This window comes from Cyprinodon tularosa, unplaced genomic scaffold (genome assembly GCF_016077235.1).
Source record: "Cyprinodon tularosa strain WSP-4 unplaced genomic scaffold, ASM1607723v1 ctg13, whole genome shotgun sequence".
Classification (NCBI taxonomy): Eukaryota; Metazoa; Chordata; class Actinopteri; order Cyprinodontiformes; family Cyprinodontidae; genus Cyprinodon; species Cyprinodon tularosa.
Genome location: NW_024038114.1, coordinates 563,242 through 590,559, shown reverse-complemented (window position 1 = coordinate 590,559; position 27,318 = coordinate 563,242). Strand labels below are relative to the sequence as shown.

Sequence of the window (27,318 nt, the reverse complement as noted above, 5' to 3'; positions counted from 1 at the left end):
GATTGCTGAGAGCAAACTGGTGGCGCTTCCTTGTACAAACTGGTGTAAGCTAATGTTTATTCTTACACATTCATTGGATAAATTGCAATTTAAATCTTAACCTATTGGCCTCAATTTAAGCTGGATAATTCACCATCACTTAAGTTCCCCTGGGCAGTGGATTGTGGTATGCAAGAAGGTCTGAGTTTGTATACATACATAAAGGAGCTACTCTGTCTCAGCTGTCTGCATATCTGTTTTTTTTTTTGTTTTTTTTACATATTTTTAGAATGCTAACATGAAAATGCAGCTTGTTTGAGCTATAAACCTAACTAGACCTAAAAATGATTTTATGTGAACTTTAAGTAAATCATAAAATGAAAATGTTCTGGTAAACAAAACATTTTTTCAAAGCATAACTCACATATTCCCAAACCATATATATATATATATATATATATATATATATATATATATATATATATATATATATATATATATATATATATATATATATATATATATATTTTTTTTTTTTTTTTTTTTTTTACTTCATCTAAGGAGCAATCAGTAAAGATACTAAGTAATTGGATATAGTTAGGAAAGACATCCCTATATGTTAGCTTACTATCAAAGAGGAGCTTCTGAGAGACTGATCATTATTGGACATGGCAGTGTCTCCCTACCAGCTTGCTTTTCAACGCTGCCTTTGCCTTTCTCTGACAGTTATTAGGTGTTCGTACCCTTTTAATAAGGGTGCAGTGGCTCTGCACTAGAATCTCCATCGCTATAGGGCGGAAAAATACTGCCAAAAATCATTCTATACAAGCGCCTACTTGTTCTCATGAGGGCTAAATGTTTCTGTCAAGATATTTGAAAGATGTTGTGCATAAGGGAAATAAAAAAAGAGGCACTAACCATCATCTGATGTACAAACAAAGTCAAGCAGTTACTTAAGAGTATTACTTTAACGGAGCTGATTCTGTTTGACTGCTTACTTCAAATTTAATTTGTGAAAAATGTGTTCAACTCCACAAATTAGCCAGGGAGACGATTTGTATCTATGTCACATACCAAGCAAAGGAGGAGGATGCAGACGGATGCTCGCTCTAGTGAGCTGATGGCTTGATGGTAATTACATCTCCGTTTTTTTCCCCCTTCCCTTTCCCTAACTTGTCTAGCATTCTCAGTTTTAACGTTCTTCTGCTGTCAGACTCCTTTGGAAGAAAGCAGCCATCTGCTAAGAATCACGTCATGCTCTGAATCAAATGTAACAACGCACATTTGCAGACATGTAAACACAGGCATACGCAAATGATGGCAAGAGACAAATCACAGTTGCTGAGAAAAACAAAGACATTGCTCTGAGCTGAACAGGTTTGAAGTGTATGAGAATCCACTACTGAAGGTGCAAGATCAGAAATATAATAGTTTAAAAACCATCTAATCTCTGCAAATATCACTGCACTCCAGTGCTTTCAACTCCATCCAGCCAGGACTCCTAAGGTACCACCTGGAGCATTCAGGAGTTGTCCGGCAAATGTCCAAGTGGATTTTGGACTACCTCCCTGGCCGACCACAGTATGTGAAAGCACAGGGCTGTGTCTCAGATAGGTTGGTTTGCAGTACGGGGGTCCCACAGGGAACAGTGCTGGCACCTTTCCTTTTCACCCTTTACACTGCAGACTTCGCCATCAACTCCCCATGCTGCCATCAACTCGCCATGCCATAGTTGGCTTCATCACAGGTAGGGACGAATCAGAGTACAGAGAGTGGACACAAAAGTTTGTGGTCTGGTGCCAGCAGAACCACCTTCTGATTATTGCAGGAAAAACCAAGGAGCTAGCTGTGGACTTTCACAGAAGCAGATCCACCCCACTGACACCGGTGAACATCCAGGGAAGGGACATTGAGATAGTGGACCCTTATAATTACCAAGGTGTTCACTTTAATAACAAACTGGACTGGACTCACAACACTGAGGCTCTCTACAAGAGAGGTCACAGCAGACTCTTCCTGCTGAGGAGACTGAGGCCTTTTGGCACTACTAAAGACCTTCTATGACTCTGTTGTGGCATCAGCCATCTTCTATGGAGCTGTCTGGAGCAGTGGCTTATCTGTAGCTGAGAGAAAGCAGCTGGATAAGCTGATCAGGAATTGGATGCACTCTCCACTGCAGGAGGTGGGGGAAAAAAGATCCTAAATATAATTAACAATGTTGCATAATGTCTCCCACCCCATGCATGAAGCTGTTGCATAACTGGAGAGCTCCTTCAGTAACGGAATGCCGCACCCTAAATGCACCAGGGAGCTTTATCAAAGATCCTTCCTCTTAGCAGCTGTACGAGTTTATAACCATCACTGTTCCCAACAACCTCAATAAGTTGTTACATTGATGCAGATTTTTGCACAGTTTCTATCTTAGTCAGGTAAATAACATGCTGGTGTCTTTTTGCACATCTGATGTTGCTGCTATTCATCACATTTCCATTGCTCTAAAAATGTCCACAGCTGTTTATTGATTATTTACTCTCCAGATACAGAGCATTTATATTGTAAAAACACTGTACAGTACAGTGCTTATTTGTTCATTTTCTTAACTCTGTTACCTATTCTGTTGTTTTTATACACGTTTCTAAGGTCCACATTATGTGGCCACTAGGGCTGCAACAACGAATCGATAAAATCGATAAAAATCGACTTTTAAAAGCGTTGGCAACGAATTTCATCATCGATTAGTTGTGTCGCGCGATTAATGCGTCATCCGCCGCCGCCATCATCACATCCACTTGACTGAAGCGGGGAAGAAGAAAAAATATGGCAGAGCGAGCCAGCGCTGCAGGGCGCAGTGTTGCCAACTCAGCGACTTTTCAGACCCCTCCAGCGACTATTTTTCAAAAAAGCGACTAGCCACAAATCTGGCGACTTTTTACGGTGTCACTGGCGGCTTTTGGAGACTCTTACGTGAAAGCATGTATCATTCCTACTCTGCCGTGGGGCGCCTCCCCCCGCTCCCGCAGGAGTCCCTCTCAGCGCGGCAGTCAGAGCCCTCAGCGTCCAGACTGCAAATGAAGCGCGCATGCACCCGGATTGACGGCGCAAATTGATCACAATAATTAAAATAGCCTGCGCTTTGTAAAGCGAAAAAAGTCGTAACATGCAACTTTTGTCAAAACAAATGAACATGGCACGGAACCACCATGTTTGTTTGGTTTTAAAGTGGGGAAACGTAACGTTAGTTTCTCAGGTAGCTCATCTGATGCTTTCCTTCCGTGTTAGTAGGTTACAGACAGTGATAAGGTTGGCTACTTATTTTACTTTTAATTTCATTTGAATTAGCTTAAGCAGCGTTTATATTTACTTTATAAATAAATTAACTTGCAAATTATGAGGGCAAGGCTTTTAAAGTTTAAATCTTCTGGCAAAAATAAAGTAAAGATCCTGCAATTTATGGAAGTAAAGCAGAATAAAATCTAGCAAGATCAGTAATATGTCAATTAATTATATGCCACATTACCATGTAAATATCTGTCTTTGGAGGATGTGTTTTTTAGCACCCCTAGTTCTCTCATTTTTATTCCAAATACAATTTATAATTTGAATCACAGGGCTATTTTTATCTCTATGGTTCAGTATTTTCTCAAGTAGCAATGTTAACTGCTATACTTTCCTGTCTTAAAAGGCAGAACTCTATTAGTCTAAAAAACCTCATTTGTTGAAATGGGGGGGCCTATTGTTTGAACCCCTTAGGGGCTTTTAAAAACAAAAATTTCTTTTTTTGCACTTTATGAAACAAAGTACCCTATATTTTGTGGATGTTCAGCTACATTTCTCATGTAAGTTTGCGTAGTTTTAACACAAACATTTATTTTTCATATTGCATCAGTACAGTTAATGAGCAACCTGTACTTGTGTGCTTGTTTGTTCTGTCTAAAATGTTTATTTTGGAATAAAGAGTATAAAATATAAAAAATATTTTTTGTCCGATTCATCGATTAATCGAAAAAATAATCGGCCGATTCATCGATTTTTAAAATAATCGTTAGTTGCAGCCCTAGTGGCCACTAATAATAATTTGTATTCTATAAAAATACAAATTTGAAAGAATAATACCTTAACTATGTATGTGGAGAAAATATGCACAAAATTCACTTAAGCCATTTGTAACTTACAAGAAAACACAAATCAGTACTGCTAAGACACCTCCCAGCGGTCAAAGAGAGGGGTCAAGCCTCCCTGATTGTGTCATATTGTTATACCTCTGAAAGATAGCCCAAAGATAAAATGTAAGATAGCAGGGCAATAACCTTCTACACGGCACTGCAACAACACAAAGATACCAAAGCAGAATCAAAATATAACAGAATAGAAATCTATCATAGAGAAGAAAAAAAAGAAAGAAAAAACAGCAGCCAGGAAAAAAATGAAGAACACCATTAGTTAAAAGAAAGAAAAAATACTTGCTTATAGGAATGTGAAGGAGCAATGAGAAACAATGACAGACATAACAAAGACATATAGAGAAACACGAATAATGAAACAGGAAAGATGTACAGAGAAAAAGTAACAACACAAGTCAGTATGCATTTACAAGACTGACATCACAATGCATCCATGCAAAACATTGACACCGCAGAGAAACAAAGAGCAACGGAGAATCCTGGGACTTCTAGATAAGAGTTTCTCTGAATGCATGTGCAAAAAAGCTGAGTTTGAATGACAAGCTATTATAAAAGGTGACATTTGCAAATAAGTTGTGTAATAAAACTCTTTTGCAGACATCAATGAAGTTTACTGGGAAATGTGTGTCATAGACCAACATAGTTCAACACAATGTGAAAGGAAAATAAAATGGGATTTTTTTAACAGATGACTGAAAAGTTTGCATGCATATCTATTCAGTGCGAAGGATGTAACTTTTTGGCCTATATGCAAACACTATGTTGGCCAGAGGAGTTATAACTGAGTGCCACAGATCTGAGGCTTCCCAACTGTTTATAACAAGTATCACATTCCCAATAAACCACTATGTTGATGTAGATTTTAAACTAACAATGAAGTTTATTGTGTAATAAAAGTAAAACCAAAATGTCCATTTTCCCTTGTGGAAAACTTGTCCAATATGGCTACCTCTTATGACATGGTATTGGTGCCACAATTAAAAATCCAATGCTAATGCCAGCCCATCTCTCTTAATAGAGCAGAGGAAGTGGGCAATCCAGTGAGTGACCAGCCTAGGCATGCTAGTCACCAGCCTCTCCAAAGCTAACACAGAAGAGTTCTCTCTCTCTCTCATTTACTAGCTCCAGCCGCTCAGTTGCCAGAGCCAGCGTATGATAGATCAGATCAATAGCTGGCACCAGAATGGAAATAGCCTCATACGCAGAGGAAGTAGGCACTGCTGGGTGCGCATTAGTCTTAATTTTGGCATTAATGATGCGCCATAATCTTTTGTTAATGGTATGAAATGGAAAATATGAAAAATAAATAAAATGCGAATATCTCTCCTTGAATCGTTAAAACAAGCAAATCCATCCAACTATCCATTTTCCATCTCCCTTATCCCTGCTGGGGGTGTGGGGTTCTGGTGCCTACATCCAGCTATCAATCGGTGAGACCTGCTCATGCACACACCTAAGTAGAATTTACAGAGGCCAATTAACCTAAACTGTGGGAGGAAGCCGGGGTACCCAGGAGAACATGTGACTACACAGGGAGAATATGCATGGTTCGGTCTATTTTATAGGAACATGTGCACAAGGATTTACAAAAAAAAAGAACAAAAGGTGGACAAATCTACAAATGTATAGGGTGTGTTTATTTCTCATCTAGAAACACATTTTTTTCTTTGTAAAGGACCTTTAGAATGCACTGATGCTTAGTTTTGTTTAAAATACATCTTGATGGAACTGCAGTGATCTAAAAATCACCTCACAAGGGGCTGGGACACCCATACACCATACATCTACCTCTCCCCATTCAATTTCCCTGTCCAAACTGCTGACCATCTCTAACTACATCTAGACCCTGGAGAAAACTGAGCGAGGTAAAAGATCCCCCACTTCACCCCACTTTAAGCTCCACACTTTATCTTCCTTTTCTCCCCCTCATCCATTTCCTTTCCTAGAAGTAACACTCCTAGAATAGGTCTTGAATGCTTTGGGCTTTTGAATCTTACATAAACTACACTGGCCCTTCTTGTATATCTTTTGTTCTTTTTCACATGTAGACATACAGGTAAATATGCAAGATAGTGGCTATCAATTGGATATTAACACAATATTTAGGAAAGAGGGCGTTTCACTCGAATTCAAAGTGTGAATAATATATGTAAACATACTGCCTTTGTATGAACACTTGCTTTCATAGCTATGTCTATATACTGAGCTACTGTTGAGGGCAGTGCCAATATAATGAAAAGAAGGAAAAGATACCCGTTAACTCTGACTTTCTTTCTGCTCATTTGCTAGAAGGAGTGACTGGCTTTGTGTCGATGAGCTGATCATCCACTCCAGCCCTGATCTGCTCTGCCTGGACTCACAGCTCCTTCCTACCACAGACCTCTCATACATGATTGAAGCTACTAGAAATAGAAACAGTCAGGATAATTTAACCTGGCATAACTGCTGAATTCATTAAGAGGAAGATACTGGGGGCTGTAGAGAGCATGAGCAGGTGGTATGATTTAAGGACGGAATGTGTAAGAGAAATTAAAGCATTTGAAAAAAATAAATGTGTAATGAAGGTCTAAGGTAACTTATGAAAAAAATTAGAAAAAGACGAAAGTGACTGATACAATGAATAAAAAAACATCATTATTAGGAAATTGGAATTTGTTCTTCCTCATTTTATTTAAAAAAGCAAACATAAATGTCTCTGGTGATAGAAAAAAAGTTCTTCTTTCATGCAACAATAAGACCAAAAAACAGTATGTTAGCAGAGGTGAGTCGTAACTATTTCCATTTACTCCCTTACCTTTGCTTGAGTAACTTTTTGAACAAAATTTACTTTTAGGAGTAGTTTTACAGTATTCTACTTTTTACTTTTACTTGAATAAACAACTGATAAAGTATCACTACTCTTACTTTACTAAAATTTCTGGTTGCTCCCTCCATTATGAGTAACTTCACTTCACATAGTGCATATTTAACTTCACTTAATGAAAACAAGCTTGTTTTCATCAAGTGAAGTTTTCTTTCATTCATGAGTAGCCTTTTTACAAATACTTTTTTTACTCTCACTTGAGTAACTCATTGAAAGGCTACTTTTTTAAATTTTTTCCTAAGTTAAATTATGGCATGCTCTATCCACCTCTCGGTCAGAACAACTTTGTGGAATTACCAGGAAAATAGAAGAGCACTCTGCTTCATCACAGTGATTATATATGTATATATATATATATATATATATATATATATATATATATATATATATATATATATATATATATATATATATATATATATATATATATATATATATATATATATATATATATATAAAACTTCTACATTTTCCAAAGCAGATTAAAGTTACAGGACAAGATCACTACCTCAATCCAGAGCAGCTGGCACTTCAGACAGGTAGAAATATTCCTGAGTCTAAATTGTCTAACAATCAGACAGGTATTTCTTAAAAATCAGCATCATGTTTCATACAGAAACAACCCCCCACCCATGATTATTCATAATCTTTAAGGAAATTAGTCCACGATAACTACAACAGACCTGAAGTGAAGGCAACCAGACTCTGCCCTGTTGTTGCAGTTGCCATGACTCGGATGATTTAGAGATTGAACAAACATCAGTGTATAAGCAACGAGAGATTTGTCTTTTCCATCCTGTTGTCTAGTCTTTGTACAGTTGCTTAACAGCCTTATCATAACATATTTTGTACATTTGAACTCTCTCAAAATTATTTAGCATTAGTTGATATTAGACAGAGGAGAAACTTATCCTACTTTGCTATTCAGCTATAGTATTTTAGAAAAAAACAAATCTAATTTGAACTGTACGATGACAAAATAGCGCTGCCCGATCCAAACAATTGAAAAAAACACAAGATTTGAAGGATAACGTCTTGGATAACATAATACTTCCATCGATATCTTTTTTTATATCTTGTTCACTTTATTGTGTGGCACAACTGAAGGAACTTTTCACTTGGAACACATAAAACAAATTGCATTATACACAGTATAGGACTTTTTGTGGTGGTTTTGACAAGGGTGCTCTGCTTCCACAGCTGAATCAAATGGCTGAATTACCTTCTCAGTAAGCAGTGCAGTTATTCAGGGTCTTGTTAATTACCTTATTATTTAACTTATGTGTGTTGAACCAGGGACTGATCTAAAAGGTGCATGAAAGCAGAACTCAAGGACCAGAATTGACTTACCTATTTTAACCAGGACATGTTTTTATATCTAGTAGCATTTTTAAATTTAAATCAAATGCTATAAAACAATATTCTACATTATCTTTGCAAGACGATTTATACAAAAGCTGGATATAAACAGGTTTAAAACATACTGCCTTATACATCACTGCTAATAAAATACAGTGAATCATAAAATAGCTAAATAAATCAATACTTTTAATGTGTTTTAAAAACAGTCAAAACAAGAGACAACCAGATGACTCACCCTTGTCCTCCATGAATTTGTGTATTCCTAAAAAACTAAACCTACACTGTTAAAATTCTCCAATTGGAAAAATAAAATACTGAATTCCTGAAGGTAAATGCATAAAAGTATTAGATGGTTTATGGGTTAAGCATAAAAAATGTGTAGGGCTGACAATGCTGAGCAGATGTATCTGTGGCTAGAGGGAATGCATAGATGAGGATTTATAAGAGTGAGGATGGCTGCTAAAGAGGATTCCAATCAATAAGTTAATTAGCATGACTGATGAAGACAAATTGAAATGGGTAATCTGAATCAGGAGAGAAACTAGGAGTGAAATTTGACATGGCTTCATGAGAACCAAAAAACAGTATAAGTGAATATTATGATGAGATGTTGAGGTGAAAGTTCCAGAAATCCTTTTTTAAGCCTAAGGTTGTGGGAAACATTGAAAAAATCTCTTAAAAATGCACCAAACTTTCTTGCCGAAAGCTTTGTTTAACACTAAAGCTTTGCCATTGATTTTCCAATACAGTTCCCAGGTTGTCTTCTCTGGGCCAGCTGAGTAAATGAATGCAAAGCGTTTCACCTGGTCTATGTGTGTCAGCGTTGAGCTAGAAGCTTGGTCCTTTGAACGGGGTCTCTGTGGGCCCACTAATTGAGCCAGATCAATTCACAGAGACAGCAACCTGGTTGGCACAGTTGCCACATCAAAGAGATTCTAATAACTGCACACTGTGGCCATTACTAAGCCTAAAAAAAGCTATATTTATGTTTGCTTCAAAGCAAGCCTGGCAGCATTGGGCAAACTGAGAAAGCGGGCCTTGAATTTTCGTTTTTGAGCAGATAATTTGGACACATGATCGTTTTCAAACAGTTTGGGAAGGGAATAGATAGAATACACATATGTGTATACAACTGTTAAAAAATTTCCAATTTTGCAAATCGACTAAAAACCTGCAAAACCACACTAATAATTGACTGATCTTAATTTTAAATGTTTCTATTTAGTTCACAAAGTTCATGGTGCATAGAAATTTCCAAAATCTTTCATCGGGACAAAATGTGTGCTACACAGAGTTTGCATCTCTTTTTCCTTGTTCTCTTCCTTTAAGTATTCTTTATGTATGAACTATGAGTCAGATTCATTGCTGTGTACTTTGCACTTTGATGATGAACATTAAAATCTGTATTTATGTGCAGCTTTCAAGTAAACACTTCTGGGTCAAAACATAGTGGTATTTGTAATCATTCAAAACTCCATTAACCTTAGAAAAGACCTTGGTTCCATTAGAAGGAAACTGACCCCTGGGCACAGAAAAATGGCAAAAAGGTTTACATTTTCTTTTCTTTTTTTTTCTCCATCTGACCCTTTAACGTTCTCTCACAGGGGTTGGGAATATTTCAGAGAGGTCTCGATGTTCTCTTTGGAACAAAAGCCTCTGTCTTTTTATAATATGCAGAACACAACTTGTACTTCCTGGAAATTAACACAGCTGCTTTAGTGTTACTGTCAGCCTCTTGGCAGCTACCCTGACTAGCTTTCTTTTTGCCTTTTCTTAATTTTTGCAGAAATATGCTGGTTTTGGAATGTTACTGTGCATTCACTTTAGTCATCAACACTTGCAATTTTCTCAAGACATTAATACCTACCTCAGCAGTGTCCTATACACTCCTCTTAAAATATCTACATGATGTTAAGAAGGATGTAAGTAGAGCTCCACTGTGCTGACATTGGAAAACAGAAAAAGGGACAAAAAACTTTAAACAGGCATTTTATTGAAAACAAAAATTTTATTGAAATAGCTGTTCTAGCCCATCAATAGTTCAAGACCACAGCCTTTATTAAATATTTAGACTGTCATGACCTCCTGATGGCAATGAAAAAAAGCTCACTGACTTTGACATGGTACGATTGTCCAGCTTTATTAGGAAAGTCTCTTTCAGCATATCATAACTTGTTGTTTTAAATTTTTTTTTAAAAATTTCAGTTTATGGAACAAAAAGAGGTGTAGTGGTAGACTTAAAAACGCTTGGCTGGAACTGAGCCGTGAGATTCAATAGGATGTTTATCAAGATAAAGGAGAATCCTTAACCCAAAGCAAGGCCTATGCTGGTCCTGACTGCAGCCAGATACGCATCACATAGCATTTGAGAGGGCAGATAGTAAAAGCAAAAAAGCCTCCCTCAGGTCCACGTCTTCTTCAAAGGTACAAAACTTTCTATTTGTTCTTTGCAAGAGAGCTCTGCATATTGAACACTAGAGGGGAGAATAAAGTTGATGTCTTTTTCTCTGAAGGTAAAGAACTGAAACCATAAGGTCCATATTTGTGTAACCATTTTTAATCTTTTACTGCTTTAAACACAACAATTTTCCCATTGTGGGATTTTTCTATTTTATTCTAGTCTATTCTAAAAAACAAAAACAAAAAACCTTAGCAGTAATTTAACTCTATAACAAACATGAATCCTACTGGACAACACCAAGAAGACACACTAAATGTACCACATAGTAATTTACTACACGAAAACAGCAGGATATAACCAGCTGAAACAATTCTTGCGCTTCCTTCAATCTGCTGTATGTTTTAACTTTTTCAATGAGTTTTCACCTCGAAATACCTAACTTAACTATCTACTAAAATTTACAGGCAGACTTCTTGCGTTAGAAGCACTATTCTGATTCACCTAAACACTGGGGGAACAACATATATCATTAAACCTTCACTGCTTTAATAAAAGCTTTGCTGGAGTGTACTTGAGTCAATGTATTTATTTTTCCATTAACACAGTTGTGTATTAGTCTGGTACTGTAACATGTAAAAGCAGAGTAGGTGGAAGAGGGTAAATGTTATTATCAATACATACTTTAGAGTTTGAATATATGGCTATTTTCTGAAAACTGAGGGTTTCAACCATACTGTAATGTGATAAATAAAAACACTTGGTCATTAGGTTCTGGAGACCCCCACTGATTCACAGGGCATTAGTTATGCCGATGCTGTCTGTTACCAGTTATCTCCTTCCACCCTATAATTTACTTTCTCACTTGCCTCTCTCTGCTGGATAAGTGATAAGTTTGTAACTTTGTTCATTAGTGTTGGCCTGTCTCCTGCTGTACAGCTGTCTGAGGTGATATAATGGGTGGAAAAGCTCTAGCTCCCCTCTAAGTCTAGATCTCACTCTTTCTGCAGGGTCTAATTTTTGTCCCCCTCTCAACTTCCATTTTTCTTGCAATCTTTCCTACCTTTTCTTTTCACTTCATCTCTTCTACACTCCGACTTGCTGTGTCTCCGTTTCTCACTTTCTCTCACGCTCTCAGCTCGGCATGTCTCCGTGATGCTCTGCGAAATAATTTACCACACGCAGTGCTCCCGCGTATGATTGAAGCATAATTAGACAGCAGAGGCAGGGGAAGCCAGCAGAGGTGCTTGGGAGCCAGCGCTTGTCAGATGGTCCGTCTCACTCTCACTGGCTTTGCCCTTGAAAACTATCACTTCTGCAGCAGGAGCAGAGAGGAGGTGGTGTGAAGAACCACTGCTGAGCTAACTTTGGCACAAAAAGTCAGAAATTAGCAATTAACTTTATATTTTTGGGGGAGTGAAAATACTGCCTGACACTAAAGATAGTCTAAGTATCATTTTACTAAGCAATGTAGGTATTTTATTCAACTCTAATCTTTTACATTTTGTCATATTACACCTACAAACTTCAATTATTTTTGTACTGCTTGGATGCAGCAGACCAAGGTAGACTATTGCAATATTGTAAAAATTGAGTTCTCACATTTAATTTTCCCGAAATATTTTGCAATCTTTGAATTCCAGGAACTCAGATACTTCTAAATAAATTACCATGCAACACATGTCCATCAGAATCAAAGGAACTAATAGAAGTCAGTGGAGCATACAAAATGTTTTCTTATGGAACATTAGTTAGCAAAATGAAAATCAGGAATCAACCAATAGAAAAGTCAGAGACAAAGTTATAAAGAAGTTTAAAGCTGTGTTAGGTCAGAAAACACTATCACTAACAGTGGAGCACTGTTCAATTAATTGCTTATAAAGAGAAAGAGTACAGTATGACTTGACAGCGAACCAATATAATCATGGACAACTGCATAATTTGACAGGCCAGCCAGGAAGTGTAATTACCCAGAATTACACCCTACAGTATGTGGTAACTCTGGAGGAGCTACAAATGTTCACAACTGTGGAAAAATCTAATTGCACTATAACTTTCAGTAATACAAACCACATTATGGCCTTTATGGAAAACTACAAATGGAAATACATTGATGAAAAGAAGTTATAGGAAGGACAACCATGTATGGGTTACAGTGAATGGGCAAGAAGTTTCTCTGAACACATGAGATAACACAAAAGGTATTTTGCTAAATCCCAGAGCCAGATGGAACCCAATTTCCATGGCATTAAATGATGGTGATAACATGAGCCAGTGTTATACCGTAAATTCTCTAATATAGGCCCGGGCCTTTATTTCACTCAAGTGCATCGCGGTCCAGGCCTTTATTGGATAGAGGCCAGTATTAGAGACAGGCCTCTATTGCTATTTGAGCAAAACAGACTACCAGTGGAATGAATAAAAATGAGATTTTGTGTCTATTTGAACCTATAAAACACTAGGTTCATTTATTGAAAAAGTACAGTTACCATGTCTCGCTTGGTTTGAAGTAAAAAAAAAAAAAATAAAAATCCTCCAATTCTGTTTAATTCTCCTCCTCAGTTTCCTCCTCCTCTTCATCTCTCCCTTTATTCTCCTCATCACTCGCGCTGCTCCTCCTGTTCTGCTGCGTGTCTGTTCTCTTCCTCGCGCAGACGGGCAGCAGCAGGGCTTGTCGTTCAGCTGCGCAGGGCTGTGGTACTTGTATGTTACTTACTACCACAAGTATAATGTTGAGGTATGCCCAGAAAAAACGTTTATAGCCCCGGCCTGTATTAGAGACCGGCCATTATTTACCTCCTCTGACAGCGAGACCGGCCATTATTAGAGACCCGGCCGCTATTGGAATACAGGCCAATATTAGAGAATTTACGGTATTTTAACATTTTACCAAGAACAGGGAAGTTGCAAAAACTTCAGATTTGGTTTTAATTTTGAAAGGGTGCAACACTGTCAGAATTAGATATTAGACCCCAATAAAGGTCTACACCTACAACCAATTGAGAATCTATAATAAGCCTTGAGGGCTTGAGCTGGTTTGCAAATATGTATAGGCCAAACCTCTAGTTTAAAAATGTGAAAAGGCTAATAGAACACATTTATTTTTATGGTTATATTCTGGCAAAACAAGAAAATGTCTAGGGAGCATATGACATTGAGTGTATCAATATTGAAATTCTTAAAGTCAAAGTAAGTCATAGAAAATTTTAAACTGTATAGATGTGTTTTCAACATTGTAATAATCCACTATAAACCAAATGTTTATAGTTTTAACCTAAGGAAATAGTAGAAAGTTTATGTTGCATTTTTTCTGAAACTCGTTCTCCTCCTTGGAACAAAAATGCTTGTAAGGGGCTAAAAGTTAGAGTGAAATATTTGCATGCCATACTTAAGGAGTAAGGAGCCTTATCTGGGTGTTGTTTAGGTTCTTGGCCATATAAGTTAACTATGGGGACCATAAATTATGGAAGGCGTGAGCTGTTTTGTGAATCTATGATCATTAGGATGCCCATGTTGATGGCAGCTTCAGAGGAAAAGTGCTGATCATCGCAATGGCACCATATGCTCTGCCAACTAGAACCGAGGTAGATGTCAGAGGGGAATTGACATTACATTCAAAGTGGCACACATCGCTCGGAAAGGTGCGTGATGCTGCTGAGTGAGCACCTGAATCCTCAGTGTCTGTCCAATTATCCCACTGTATAAAGAGTATGCTGTATTCCCAGCGCATTTTCTCTACATATAACCACATGCTGTGGGCTTTACTACGCTGGCTGTTGTCAGAAACCAACTGTAACAGCACTGTCAGACGCCCCTTTGATTACTGCCCAGAGGTCACCCTGTGTTGAGCCGCACCAAGTGGTCCGGTGTATCAGCGGAGCTGAGACGTCAGAGGAGTCACCTTTAAAGGATAATAAGAGGACTGCTGACTGACTGCAGACCACCCAGGGGGAGATTTGTGCTTTTTCACATGAATATAAATGTGATATCGACAGGAAATTTTCCCCAAGAGAGAGAAAGGAACAGACAGCAGAAGAGATGGAGCGAGGGACAGGAAGTAAAAGTAAAAATTCATGAGAGAGAGAGACAGCAGGACGGATCACTCAAGTTTGTTTGGGGTTTGTTTCACACTGTTAAATATTCTGCTGATAATTACTATTTGATGGACCAGTGTAGAGCTGAAAGAATTAATTGGATTAATAACGATTAATTGATTATTAAAATAATCATAAACTAATTAAGTAATCGATTAATCGTTAACAACTCTGAAACATGCCTTTAGCAGACAGAGCAACCCACTTAGTGCAGTATCCATCCATCTCCCCAACCACTCCGGGGGGAATCCCAAGGCGTTCCCAGGCATCATAGTCCCTTCAGTGTGTCCTGTGTCTCTCCCGGGGTCTCCTCTCGATCGGACATGCCTGGAACACCTCACCAAGGAGACGTCCAGGAGGTATCCTAACCAGATGCCTAACCCACCTAAACTGGCACCTCTCGATGTGGAGGACCAGCAGCTCTACTCTGAGTTCTTCCCGGATGACTGAGCTCCTCACCCTATCTCTAAGGGAGCCCAAACAAACTACGGAGAAACTAATTTCGGATCTCATTCTTTCAGTCATTACCCAAAAGCTCATAACCATAGATGAGTGTAGGAACGTAGATCAATTTGGAGGTACTGATCCTCATCCCGGCTGCGAACCTCCCCAGTGAGAGCTGTAGATCACACCATGATGAAACCAATAGAACCACGTCATCCACGAATAGCAGAGGCGCGATCCTAAGGCCACCAAAATGATGGGCAGTAATTATACCAAATTGTTATAAAATATAATTAATAAAAATATTTTGCATTTAATATAAAAAAAACCTTTTCCTTTAGTCAATATGCTCTATCCAGAGGTGTAGAGGAAAAGTTTAATTTCACTTTGTTTAAATTCTGTAAATACTCTTATTTAAGTTCTTGTTAAATGATTAGTTATCGATTAATTGAAAAAAATAATCAACAGATTAAAAATAATCAATATTGTAGCCCTAGGTCAGTGATTTCTAGGCTTTATCACACTAAATTCTAGTTTTACTTCAAAGGTGTGTGGTAACAATGCTTCTGATATTTACTATCTTAAAATTGAGTGGAAAGTAGCGCCTCTCTTTCTGTGCTTACGTCTCTAAATACCCCTAACAAATAAAAGACTTCATTAACACTGCTTACACTATGATCTACTGTATACAGAATTAGAACTGATATTTCTAGTTGATGGTTATCCTTTAGATAAGAGATTTCAACCTAGGGATTTTTAAACCTAGCTATCGCTGGGATGAACTCAAACATAAGTCAGTGATTCAGCTAGTAAATTATAGAATATTTGCATCAAGAACACAGTAAAAAAAAAAAGAAGCATTCTAATATCTACAGTATTAATTGGTACTACTGATTATCTTCTACAGCATCTGGCAAAATCACATATAGCAGTAAACTGACTAAATAGGAACAGTTTATCCTGAGCACGCTATACTCAAACACAGTGATGGCAGCATTATGCTGTGTGGATGCTTTCCTTAAACAAGGACACAGACACTTCCCAGAGCTTACTGGAAGGTGGAATTAGCACTCTTAAGTGGATCAAAACTGCAAAAGACGTACAGAGGTCCACACCTTCATAAAACTGATGATTTGTTGAAATATTTGAAATCTGCTGCTTGCAGATGTTCTCTTTCAATTTTCTTTTTGTAGGAGAGAATGAAAAAAGTTTTATGTACATTTGCAAAGCTAACTACAAGAAAGATTTGAACTATACATAAATATTGCCCTATCCCCATAGTAAACCATTATAAAATGATCATCTATTACTTATTTTATCTGTCAAAACAGACTGCAAAGATATGATATAAAGCAATGATTTTTAAATGTAACTTTATATTTTATATTTGTCTATTGGTTGCCCACTTTGCAGACCACTGCTGGGGCAACAATTTAGGTATAATATTTTGAAAAGTCTTCCAAATACATTTAATACTTTTCAGATATTCCCTTTTCCCCAGACTACAAGAAATAAATATCCAACACACCATTAATAAATAATCTGAGGAAAACCAGATTTTGCATGAAGAAACTAACTCATTTACATTCATACTCTTTCATCTTTACAAGTATCACATGGTTTCTAGTCAGAGTTCATATTGAAAACAAAAAATCTCCATGGGATATTAGCCTTGCTTTGCTAATTCACAGCTGTACACGCTGAAAAATGTGGCGGAAAAAAAAAATAAAGTAGAAAAGGGACTGCTTTGTTTTCACCCGGGCTGTTATCAGCAGAACCCGACTGCAGCGAGAATAGGGAGGGATGATTTCCATAAAGACTGGCTGTTGTCTGAAAGCAAGCAGCTGTCAGGCGGAATTACCTCTCCGACACAGACACCACAATCGAGGGCGCCCTTCCCATAATTCAGTCTGATTGGCTCAAGGGGAAAATGGCAGCCTGTGGAGAGTGAGGCGAGCGGCTGGTTGACAGGTTTGCATCTGCGAAGCTTGATGCGGCGTTTGCCTGTTATCATTTTGTCTGCTCGATGTGTCAGTTCTCTCACTTCGGAAAGCTACCTGAACAAAGTGGCACAGAGAATGGAGTCCGTGCTGTGAGAAAACAAATAGGTGGCTTTGCTCTGTTTATAAACCCTCTCACAGACAAAAGATGATGAGGAAAATAATCATCTTTCTTAACCCTATGATTTCTTATAAAAGAAAAAAAAGTTATAATCTCAATTAAATATTTTTTCAATGGAATATCAGATAGAACAACAGGGAACCAGGTTATTTGATACACAGTTCTAATTTAAGCGATCTGTATGTGCACTATTTATTTTTTATTACTATTTATTTTATGTTCCTATGTACTTTGTATGTTCCTAAGATGCATATGGTTTTTATTAGACTGAAAGGTGAATCATATCCTTTAAACTCTTATTCCTTAGTAGTTATTTGTTTATTAATAAATAGCCATAAGGCTGTTTCATTATTAAATGACAGCATACAAGAGACAACCAAATAAGAATTAACAAAATAGCAGGAAAACTGCTCTTCTTTCTCTTTTAATCACAATTAAAAAATGGTTTATATTGAACATCATGTTTAAAAATGAAGAAAAAAACTATACGACCACATTAAGTATAGCAAAAACTGAATTGAAATTCATATTTTAGAGTACTGTGCAGTTGTGCACACTAACAATCTTACACACTATACATTTCCCAGTTCATCTGCAAACCGGCCCATTCAAATACCAACAAACCCTCCCTAACCTATGCTAATTGCTCTTATATGTGGCTTGTGTGGAGGTGAGTGACATGTAGGGTGGTGCAGGGGGAAGTGTCCTTTAGGTGTCTTAATTATGGCCCTCCTCCCTCTTACTGTCACCGGCCCCTGGAGAGAGCAAGACAAAAGGAAGGCGATGTTTCATCTCTACTGCCTTGGTATTTTAAATTCCGAGGGGAGTTAGAGGAGAGAGACAGTGAGCTATTTCTTTGTAAATGAAGTAAAAAAATAAAATAAAATGATGGTTTCTCTTTCTCATAGGCTTCTTGCCTCCATTGCCTATTTTTTTTTTATATTTCTTAATAATAGGCCTTTAATAGCAATCAAATCACAGTTTCCCCTATCAAAGCAGGGGAAAAAGGCAAAACAGAATTACAGTGACAATTTTATTTAATGAGCTAAAAGCCTTTTTGTCTAACTTAATATTTACTTATCACTTTGTTTTTTTTGGGTGTAATATCTGAAAAAATAGAATGAGTGGACTGAGAGAATCAAGGATAAAGTTCTTTATATGGAAGTTATCTGTGGCATTAGTAGTTTTTTCCCTCAGGGCTTATTTCCCTTTTCTTACTGTAACAGGAAATATTTAATTGCCATTCATTGTTGAATCTTAATTTATTCAAAAAAATATAAAATAAAAATAATAATAAATATAGATGCAGGCATTTAGATACAAAATCAGCACATACATTTATCTCTGGTAATAAGTTGCACTAAAGGTTGGCAGGAAAACCTGTGGTGGATGTGAAACTAAAGAGGAGTATTAATGTGTGCATGAAAATTGCATCAAACAAAAGAAAAACAAAAGTGAAAATACAGGTGGGAGGTATTAGAAGCTGGAGTTGGTAGAGTGATTGTAGTGATACATGGTAAAGAGACATTGGAGAGATGCAGAGGGAGTCTATAAAAGTAAACTACTGCTTAATGTCTCTCACAAGTGTGATAAAGGCACAGGGTTGCAGCAGAAAAGGAATACTGGCCTTAACATTTGAGTGAACAGTGCAAGGGAGCATTCAAACCTCAACTATTATACATTAATGCTAATAGAAAAGGATTTCATGAATGCACCCATGCATGTGTGCAAAATAAAGATTCTCCAAAAAAGGTCAGCCTCTTTGTTTTGGGACACAGAAGCCCCTTAGATGAAAATATTGACAGAGAAAATGTGAGCAATGCAAAGTATGGTCTTAAAAATGAGATGGACAGAGATCCTATCTGTATTCTGAGAGCCTGCCCTCTTATAAATATTGGAAGAAGGACACTGCTGGGGAGAGAAAACGGCCAAATGGTGCATTTGAGAAATGGCACACCTGAGCACCACGCTGGATATCATCTCCTCCTGTCAGATCCCATCCCATTTGATCAAAATAATCGCCACCTTCATCGTTATCATCGGTTCTGTCATCTTCACTGGCGCCATTCTCCATCTCATCAGCCGCTCTTTGGCTTCAAGAGGGGGGTGGAGGCAGGTTTGGGGGGATTTTTGGGGATCAGAGCAAATGCTTACATCTCATCTGCGAAAATCACTCATGGTGATCCCTCAGAGTCATCACCATATTTATTGCTTCAATGCTGCTGACATTGTTTCCCACCTACTTAGATATTCAGACACTTACCAATATTTGATTAGTTACAGAGCAAAACAGAAATCAGCTCATGCTAAGCTAAGTTTGACAACAATGAAAACTAACAAGGAAATACTGGTACATCCCAATAACTGTGGATCTCATTATAAATATCATTCATATAAGCAATTCGGTTCAATGAAATTGATTGCAAAGTGTGATTTATTTTGAGCATTAATGTCAATTTTGATAATAGTGGCTTCTAACCAATAGAAACAAAAATTAAAATCAACAAAATCAAATTTTACAACAGTGAATAAAACGAATGTGCCAAGTTTCTACTATTAGTTCTATGTTAGCCAATATGGCCTTTATTGAGCAGGAAAAAAACTCTCTCATCTGCTTCTACTTTAACGCTTTAATAAGGCACAGCACAGAAAACAGGAGGTGGTCAAAGTTCACTGAGAGAAGTTCCAGCTCACCCACAGGCAGACCTGCGTGCCATAAAATACAGAAGTTCCACTCAGATTTACAGAATGACAGACGTGCAACCAAGCATACGGCTCACATCACATTCCTGAAACAGACTGCATTCTCAGAGATACTCATCTTGTCCTTTCAGGCGGTGTCAGGAAGATAAACATATGTATATACTTCACAGTCACCTTTAAATGTGTCATGGAAAAAACACTTGAAAGCAGCGAATGGCTTACATTAACCAAGTTAAAGTTTGTCATTAAGTGAAACATGTTCTGGGAAATTACATCCAGTAAAAATGTGTTTATGGTTTAAAGCAGAATGTTTGTGGGAGCTTGTCAGGTTCATCCAAAACTATTACTTGTGTTAAATGTACAAAATAAAGCTTTAGCGTGAAATAAAAGTCTGACAAGATGACTTAAGTATCACAAATGGAATGGGTTGGTTGGTTAGGCATCAAAGTAAGAAAAGGTGTGTTTTAAAATAGCTTACATTTTCTATCAAAGTGTACAGTTAAAACTGCTCTCCCTGAATTACCCTTTATTTGCATGCAGAAATTTGCACAGTACATTGTAACATTATATGTTTTAAGAAAAGGCTAGAAATGTTAAAATATCTATATTTCTTTCAAGATGTATACGGCATTTGACTCTCTTACTCTACCTCCATAAATCCAAAAACTGCCCCTTCTGTCATTGCGTCGCTGTATTTGTTTTTACAGGTGTGACATAAGTTACAGTGGACAGGGCATTCTATCATTTCAGCAGCCTAACTTTCTGCAAACATTAAATACTCTAAGGCAAAATAAACTTTTTTCTTGTTGTACCTCCAGTACAAGAAAAATAGGTTCCTGTAGAGTATAGTATGCAACAGGCTTAAAGCAAGCAGGGGGGAGTTTTACCTGAGCAGATAAGATTACATTTTGATCATTCTTTGCCGTGTTTCCCATAGTTAAAGCTAAGCTCCATTAATACTATAGATAACAAATTATCAGAATTCTTCACCGACTAATGGGGGAGGTGGGTTGCCATCAAATTGTTTCCAGATTGGTTGCTTATAAAGTTGATTCATGGGCTTGTAGTTCTTTCAAAATCTAATTACACCAAAGATCCTTAGCCAAAACCACAACACTCAACAGAGATAGGTGTTGTTCTCTAAATTTGACAGACTTGTAAAACTTTAAATAAACACCAAAATATAGAAAACAATTAAATGAAACAATACTGGTATTTAACTGAATTTACAGTTCTGAAACTGCAGGTATATGATTCTGCAGCTATGAATCAAGAAACATTAAAAAAAGAGTCCTAAGTTTATCAGATGTTTATTCTAAGTTTTTTTTTGCAGTCAATCTTTTAAATCTGAACCATCAATATATTAATAATGTATAAATATGTATACATGTGTATTGTATAGCCATGTATCTTCTAGTATCTTGTAATGAGGTTAATATTCTGGGAACATGCCACATTGTTGGTAATGGTTAGGTTTAGGGTAAGATTCTTAGTTAGGCCATAGAAATGAATAGGAAATGAATGCAAAGTCCGCGTATGGATAGCTGGACATAACATATGGGTGTGTGTGTGTACTTGTAGCCACAGTAAGAACACTTGTTTTTATGGATTTTAAGTAACATCAGTTAGATCTTGGTGTTCATTCTTGCTTGTGTAATACAATTAAACAACAACAGTCTTTCCTCACAGATAAATGTGAGAACATTGTGTCGACCCGTGCCTATACAGCAAATAGTGAGAAACCCTCCTTACCTTGGCCATTTGGGCTTGCACCCCAGTGGCTTTGAGAGATGACACAGCCTTCTGTGCTGCAGCTGGGCTGTCAAAATCCACAAAGCCATAACCTTTAAAAACAAGAAAAAATGCAAAGTGAGAAATAATAAACACTAGTGAGGAAAAAATGAGTGCAGATGACTAACAAGTACAATGACAGGCACTTGGTAATTGTAGCAGTAATAGGTTGGTAACATGACTACAGAGGCTGCCAGTTTTCATATCTGGTGAGCAGTACATTGTTTGATAATTAGCGACACTGACGTTCATAGGGGGATGCTATGCATCTTAATTAGTGGCATGGATGAGCGATTTAGTAATAACAAACCCAGGCACCCTGCCCACCTCTACATCCACACATTCTGATCCACTAATTCACACACGGTTACGCACACTTTGAGCAAACACCCATAAACAAAGGCACACTGAGTAGTTGTTTGTGGCAGGCTGTGGTTTAATGATGGCTCACATGCATTAATTTCAATTAAGGTAATGATCATTTCTGAAAAGTTCATGATTTAAAGGCACTGATTAAAGAATATTGCAGATACTTGAATAAACATAGAGATGTTAATTAATTCTTGAAAACACCACTTTATCCTGTTCAGCCTTTTGATTTTTGGAGACTGAAGCTGGCGGACCCACATCATGTTTTTCAATGGCCAGCATATTAACTCAACCCCATTTCACAGCCTCCATAATCCTCTCCCCGGTAACAAATCTCCCAAAGTTTGACAGCATATGAGAGCTACTGCCATTTCTTTCTCTCTCTCATCCTCATAAAGACACACTTTATAAATTTCCCAGAATTTAACCTCGCTGTTCATCTTCTTACAGCCTTTTTCGATCCATCTATTTCTCCAAAACACTTTCCCTCTCCGTCTGTCCCTCGCATTTCTGTCGACATTAACAGTCACCAGCCCCCATCTGGAAATTCATCAAAGCAGGAAAGCAGGGGGGAATTAAATCTGTGACTGTGATTTATGAGTTATTGTGATCCTGACGTTCTGCGGGATGTATCGTAGACGGGGGTCACGTCTGTGTTAATTAAAATTTGGTGGCGGATTAAAAGCAGTCAATGGTGCCCTGTGATCCACTGTTTCAGGAGGAAAGTGTAATTAGAACAGGATAATAGCTGAAAGATTTTCAGGCAGGGGGGTTAAGCATAAACTCACAAATGTTTAAGTACGCATGAAACCTTACTTTAAGCCAGTCGTACATGTGGACAGTTTATGCAAGCAGAGAGGATGTTGCCTTCTCTCTCTCATTTGTGCTATGGTGGAGAGAGGGTCATTTTCTTGTTGGAAGACGGTTAGGGAGAGCAGCGTAATGTGAAAATCATAACCTGTGGTGGAAGAGAAATCGAGCGCGAGACCTGATTAATGGCCAGCTGTTAGAGTGGCTCTGGGAGGGGTGGCTCTTTAATTGTGGAAATATGAAGAGCCAGAGTAATATGTCCTGATTCAAGTAGGTGGGCTTTAAAAGAACCGTTTTTATTTTCTAGAAACGGTCATTTTTATTGAGGATTATTTTCAAGTTGCAATTATACAGTACTTTTTGTTACATCAAATAGAAAGTAATATCATTTAAATGCATTTGACGAATCTAAGAGTGCTGCAGAGTTTGGCCCTATGCTAGAAAATACTTCATAATGAATATGGGTATGCAAACACTTTTAGAGACAAAGCTTTTTTGTGCAGAACTGGACTTGTTTAAAACATATCCAACTAAATAATTGTTAGACATTCACTGTGTGAAAATGAAAATAATAAAAGAATGCCTTTGACATTTTGTCACAACCAAAACCTGTCATGTAAATTGTTATGGACATACAGTAGCAACATTTTATTTTGGTCCAATCTGATTACAAAAAAAATACTCTAACTTATTTATCCATTATATTACTGGTGGCAAACTGCAAATAGCAATACTAATAAAGAAAAAAAAATCTCTGAAGTTCCTCTAAGGTCTGGCTGCTTCCATGATTAATGCCTTCTATGTTTATAATATGATTTTAGGTAGGCCATCATGTATGTGGTGGTAAGTTTGAGGTGACATACTTTCCTTAATTTGTGGTAATTGATTAGCCAATGTTCAGTAAGAAATATAGTTATCTCTTCCTCTAAAGTATTTTACAACTTTATCCTTTTTATGTCTGCTGTATTTTTTGTAATATTTTCTAATAAAACCTCAGCAGCTTTAATAAAAAAATCTCTATAGATGAAATTTCACATAAATTTATTTCCTAATAAGTTAAGTTATTTACTCTTCTGACACAAGGACCTAAAAAACTAAGGCTAATATATGCTGAACATTAGCCAATAAGAATAACAGAGTCAGCTAATTACTGCATGGAAATCTCTTATTTCTTAACATACTCTTATATGGGAAAGAGTCAGAAGGAAAACATCAACATTCCAGAAACCTGAAAACAGCATATGGAAAATAATATCAGCTGTAGTGAATTAATAATAATAATAAAACATAGAAAACCATCAAAGAAGCCTTTCTTTTACTTTTTAAAGCTTGGCAGAGGACCCTGCCTCCTTAACGTATGTCTACAGTTGGAAGCTGAAGTAGACATGTTTAAGTGAAGCTGTCAAGCTAATTGAGAAATCACAATATATCCCTCTGAAATATTGTGTTGAAGCATACTATTACATAAACTGGAAAGTCTCAGAAAAGCCTGGGAACACGTTTTGATGATCAATCATTTGGATATGCCTATAGATGATGGAAACAGCATTTAACCCAGACGTTTTTGATAAGACAGCTTTTGGAAATAATGCAATCCATAACGTCAGACATCCTAATCTTTTATGCCGTGGATTTATCGACTGGGTATAACATTTTGCACCACCATCTGTCTTCCTGTGTGTTTTTTATTTTTTCATGAAAACTCTGAAGAATAAATGAATTGAACCAGATGCAAAAGCTTTAAGCTAAACTCAGACAAAAAGATTCCTAGCTTTTAAGCCTAAGTGCTAACATATAATTTTTTTTTTTGGAGTTATATTTTCACTGCAGCATCTTACATGTAGTATCTGCTCAAGTAATTCAGAATTTCCCTTCAATTTTATAGGAGTTTTAATGGTTTATATCTGTTGAACAATTTACCCTTTAAATAAACTTATACTTATTACTAATACATTTTTTCATTGCTGTTAGTTATTTCTTTTTGTATATTTTCAACACACAAGATATGACAACATTACTGCATGATCTTTCATTCCTCTGATAATGATACTGAAACGTTTTTTTTTTTGGATGATGTGACAAAAATAAAGGGCAATTTCCCTTTAGTTCCACTCAGAGCTTTTTAACTCTGCATTTAGGGGAAGCATGTAACTTAACTGAGGGCCCCTGGGAAATGATTCACTTTAATAATCAGAATATTCCAATAGTGAACATATGAATTTGCTGATTACAAATTTAATATTCACTGCATTACCACCTGGAGTGCACTTACCAAACTTTAAACAGACAGAGGATTTTAGAAATGCTGACCCATATTCTCAGAGGTGGGAGGAGAGAGAGGCAGAGAGAGAAAGAGATGGGTATGGAGGAGAGCAAAAATGAATGAAATATGCATACAGTACAAAAGGAAGATTAAAAAAAGGTTTTTTAGTGTCAGTTGAAGAATGCTAAACTGACGCAGCACAGATAAATCCTGTTTGCTCTTTTATTGTGAAGTCATTCCACTTTTTACTGCATGAACGTTATGACTTTGTGTGTGATGTTTGACCTATAATCACTGGGTAAATCTATTAAAAGGTTTTAACTATAGAAAAACAGTTTGATAATGAGGGATATAAAGACTCAAAACGCTCAAATTGTCCTTTTGTTAGGCAGAATAGTTGAGTCATTATCATCGGTGCACTCTGAATGAAACAGCAATTACTGTATTCTGAGTCTTGCAAAGAATTTCAAAAATGAAAGTATAATACGTTTAATAATGAAATATAACACATTATCACTTCTTAGAAATAGACAAGATACAAACATATGAATTGCAAAATAATATTAGAAAATTACAGTCCTACATTTTCATACATTTTTCCTTCTAATGCTATTGATATTTTGCATGTAATTAGTGCTCAGTTACCAACAACTGGTACCTTTTTAGCAGCTGATAGTTAACATTAACTTTTATTAAATATATTTGAAGAGTTATGAAGGGTAAAAAAAGATCCTGAAAAATTTCTAAAGTGATTAGAGCTGAACTTCAAACTCAAGGAACATCATTGTCAGATAACATCACTCGTTTGAGCCAATGTGGACCTAATGGGAGAAGACCAAGGAGCCAGACTGGACTGCCAAACTACATGCTCACAAACAACAAGGCTTTTGTGAGAAAACCATATGGACATATGTGACAAAAATGAAACTGTTTGCTAAGGCACATCAGCTCTATGCTTACGGATAGAAAAATAAAGCATATCAAGAAAAGAACACTGTCTCTACTGTGAAACATGAAGAAGGCTCAGTCACAGTCTAAGGTTGCTTTGCATCTTCTGGCACACTGCGTCTTGAATCTATGCAGGGTACAACAGAATCCCATAACTTTCAAGGGATTCTAGAGAGAAATGTGATGCCCAGCATCAGACAGCTTGGATTCTGTGACAGGTCATGGATCTGACACAGGTTAATGAACCAAAACACACAGCTGAAAACTGTGTTTATGATCTAAATATTGATCTAAATACTATTCAGCTTCTTTGGAAGGAGCTAAAATATGCCATCTGGGAAAGGCATCTTTCCAAACCTGAGACAACTGGATCAGTTTGCTGATGAGGAGTGGACCAGAATACCTGCTTAGAGGTGCAGAAGTCTTAATGTCAGATAGAAGAATACTTTGATTGCAGTAATTGCTTAAGTTAAATGTACTATAATTTTTGTCCAGTCCTGTTTCATAAGTTCATTTTTTTAAAATCATTCTCTTGCATTATCGTTGAAAAGCAATGTCTCACTTGTTTTATTTTCATAGATTATTTTATTTAATATTACTGTTGTCAGATTCAAAATATGGGTTTTTATTTAATTTCACAAGAGGAAACAACTTTGGACAGGTGTGTATATATTAGATGCATATCACTCCTCTCTCTGTGCCTAAAATATGCCCCACAAAAGACTTTGTTAGCCATCAATTTGAAGAACTATATTAACAGTTAAGACGGCCAATAAAAACAAAACATGAATTTAAATAAAGGTTTTAGGAAGCAAATCATTTTATTTGGAAATCAAATTTAGTTTATGTTGGAAATAGAAGACATTTATACATTGTGTAAATCCAACATCGCACCAGCAAAATAATTGGAGGATATTTGAGAGTTGCAAATCCTGAAGTTTCAAAAGACAAAAAAAAAACCCTGGGGCTGTTTGACCAGCTGGCTTTGTGAA

At 36.9% G+C, this 27,318-nt stretch overlaps 1 protein-coding gene across 3 annotated transcripts in view; it reads right to left on the bottom strand.

Annotated features, from left to right (window-relative positions):
• rbms3 (RNA binding motif, single stranded interacting protein) overlaps positions 1 to 27,318 on the bottom strand; it is a 433,687-nt gene that overhangs the window by 162,465 nt on the left and 243,904 nt on the right. For all 3 annotated transcript variants that reach the window (XM_038277019.1, XM_038277018.1, XM_038277017.1), the window contains one exon: positions 21,898 to 21,989. In XM_038277019.1, coding sequence (XP_038132947.1) covers positions 21,898 to 21,989 — 92 coding nt within the window. The remainder of the gene's footprint in view (positions 1 to 21,897; positions 21,990 to 27,318) is intronic.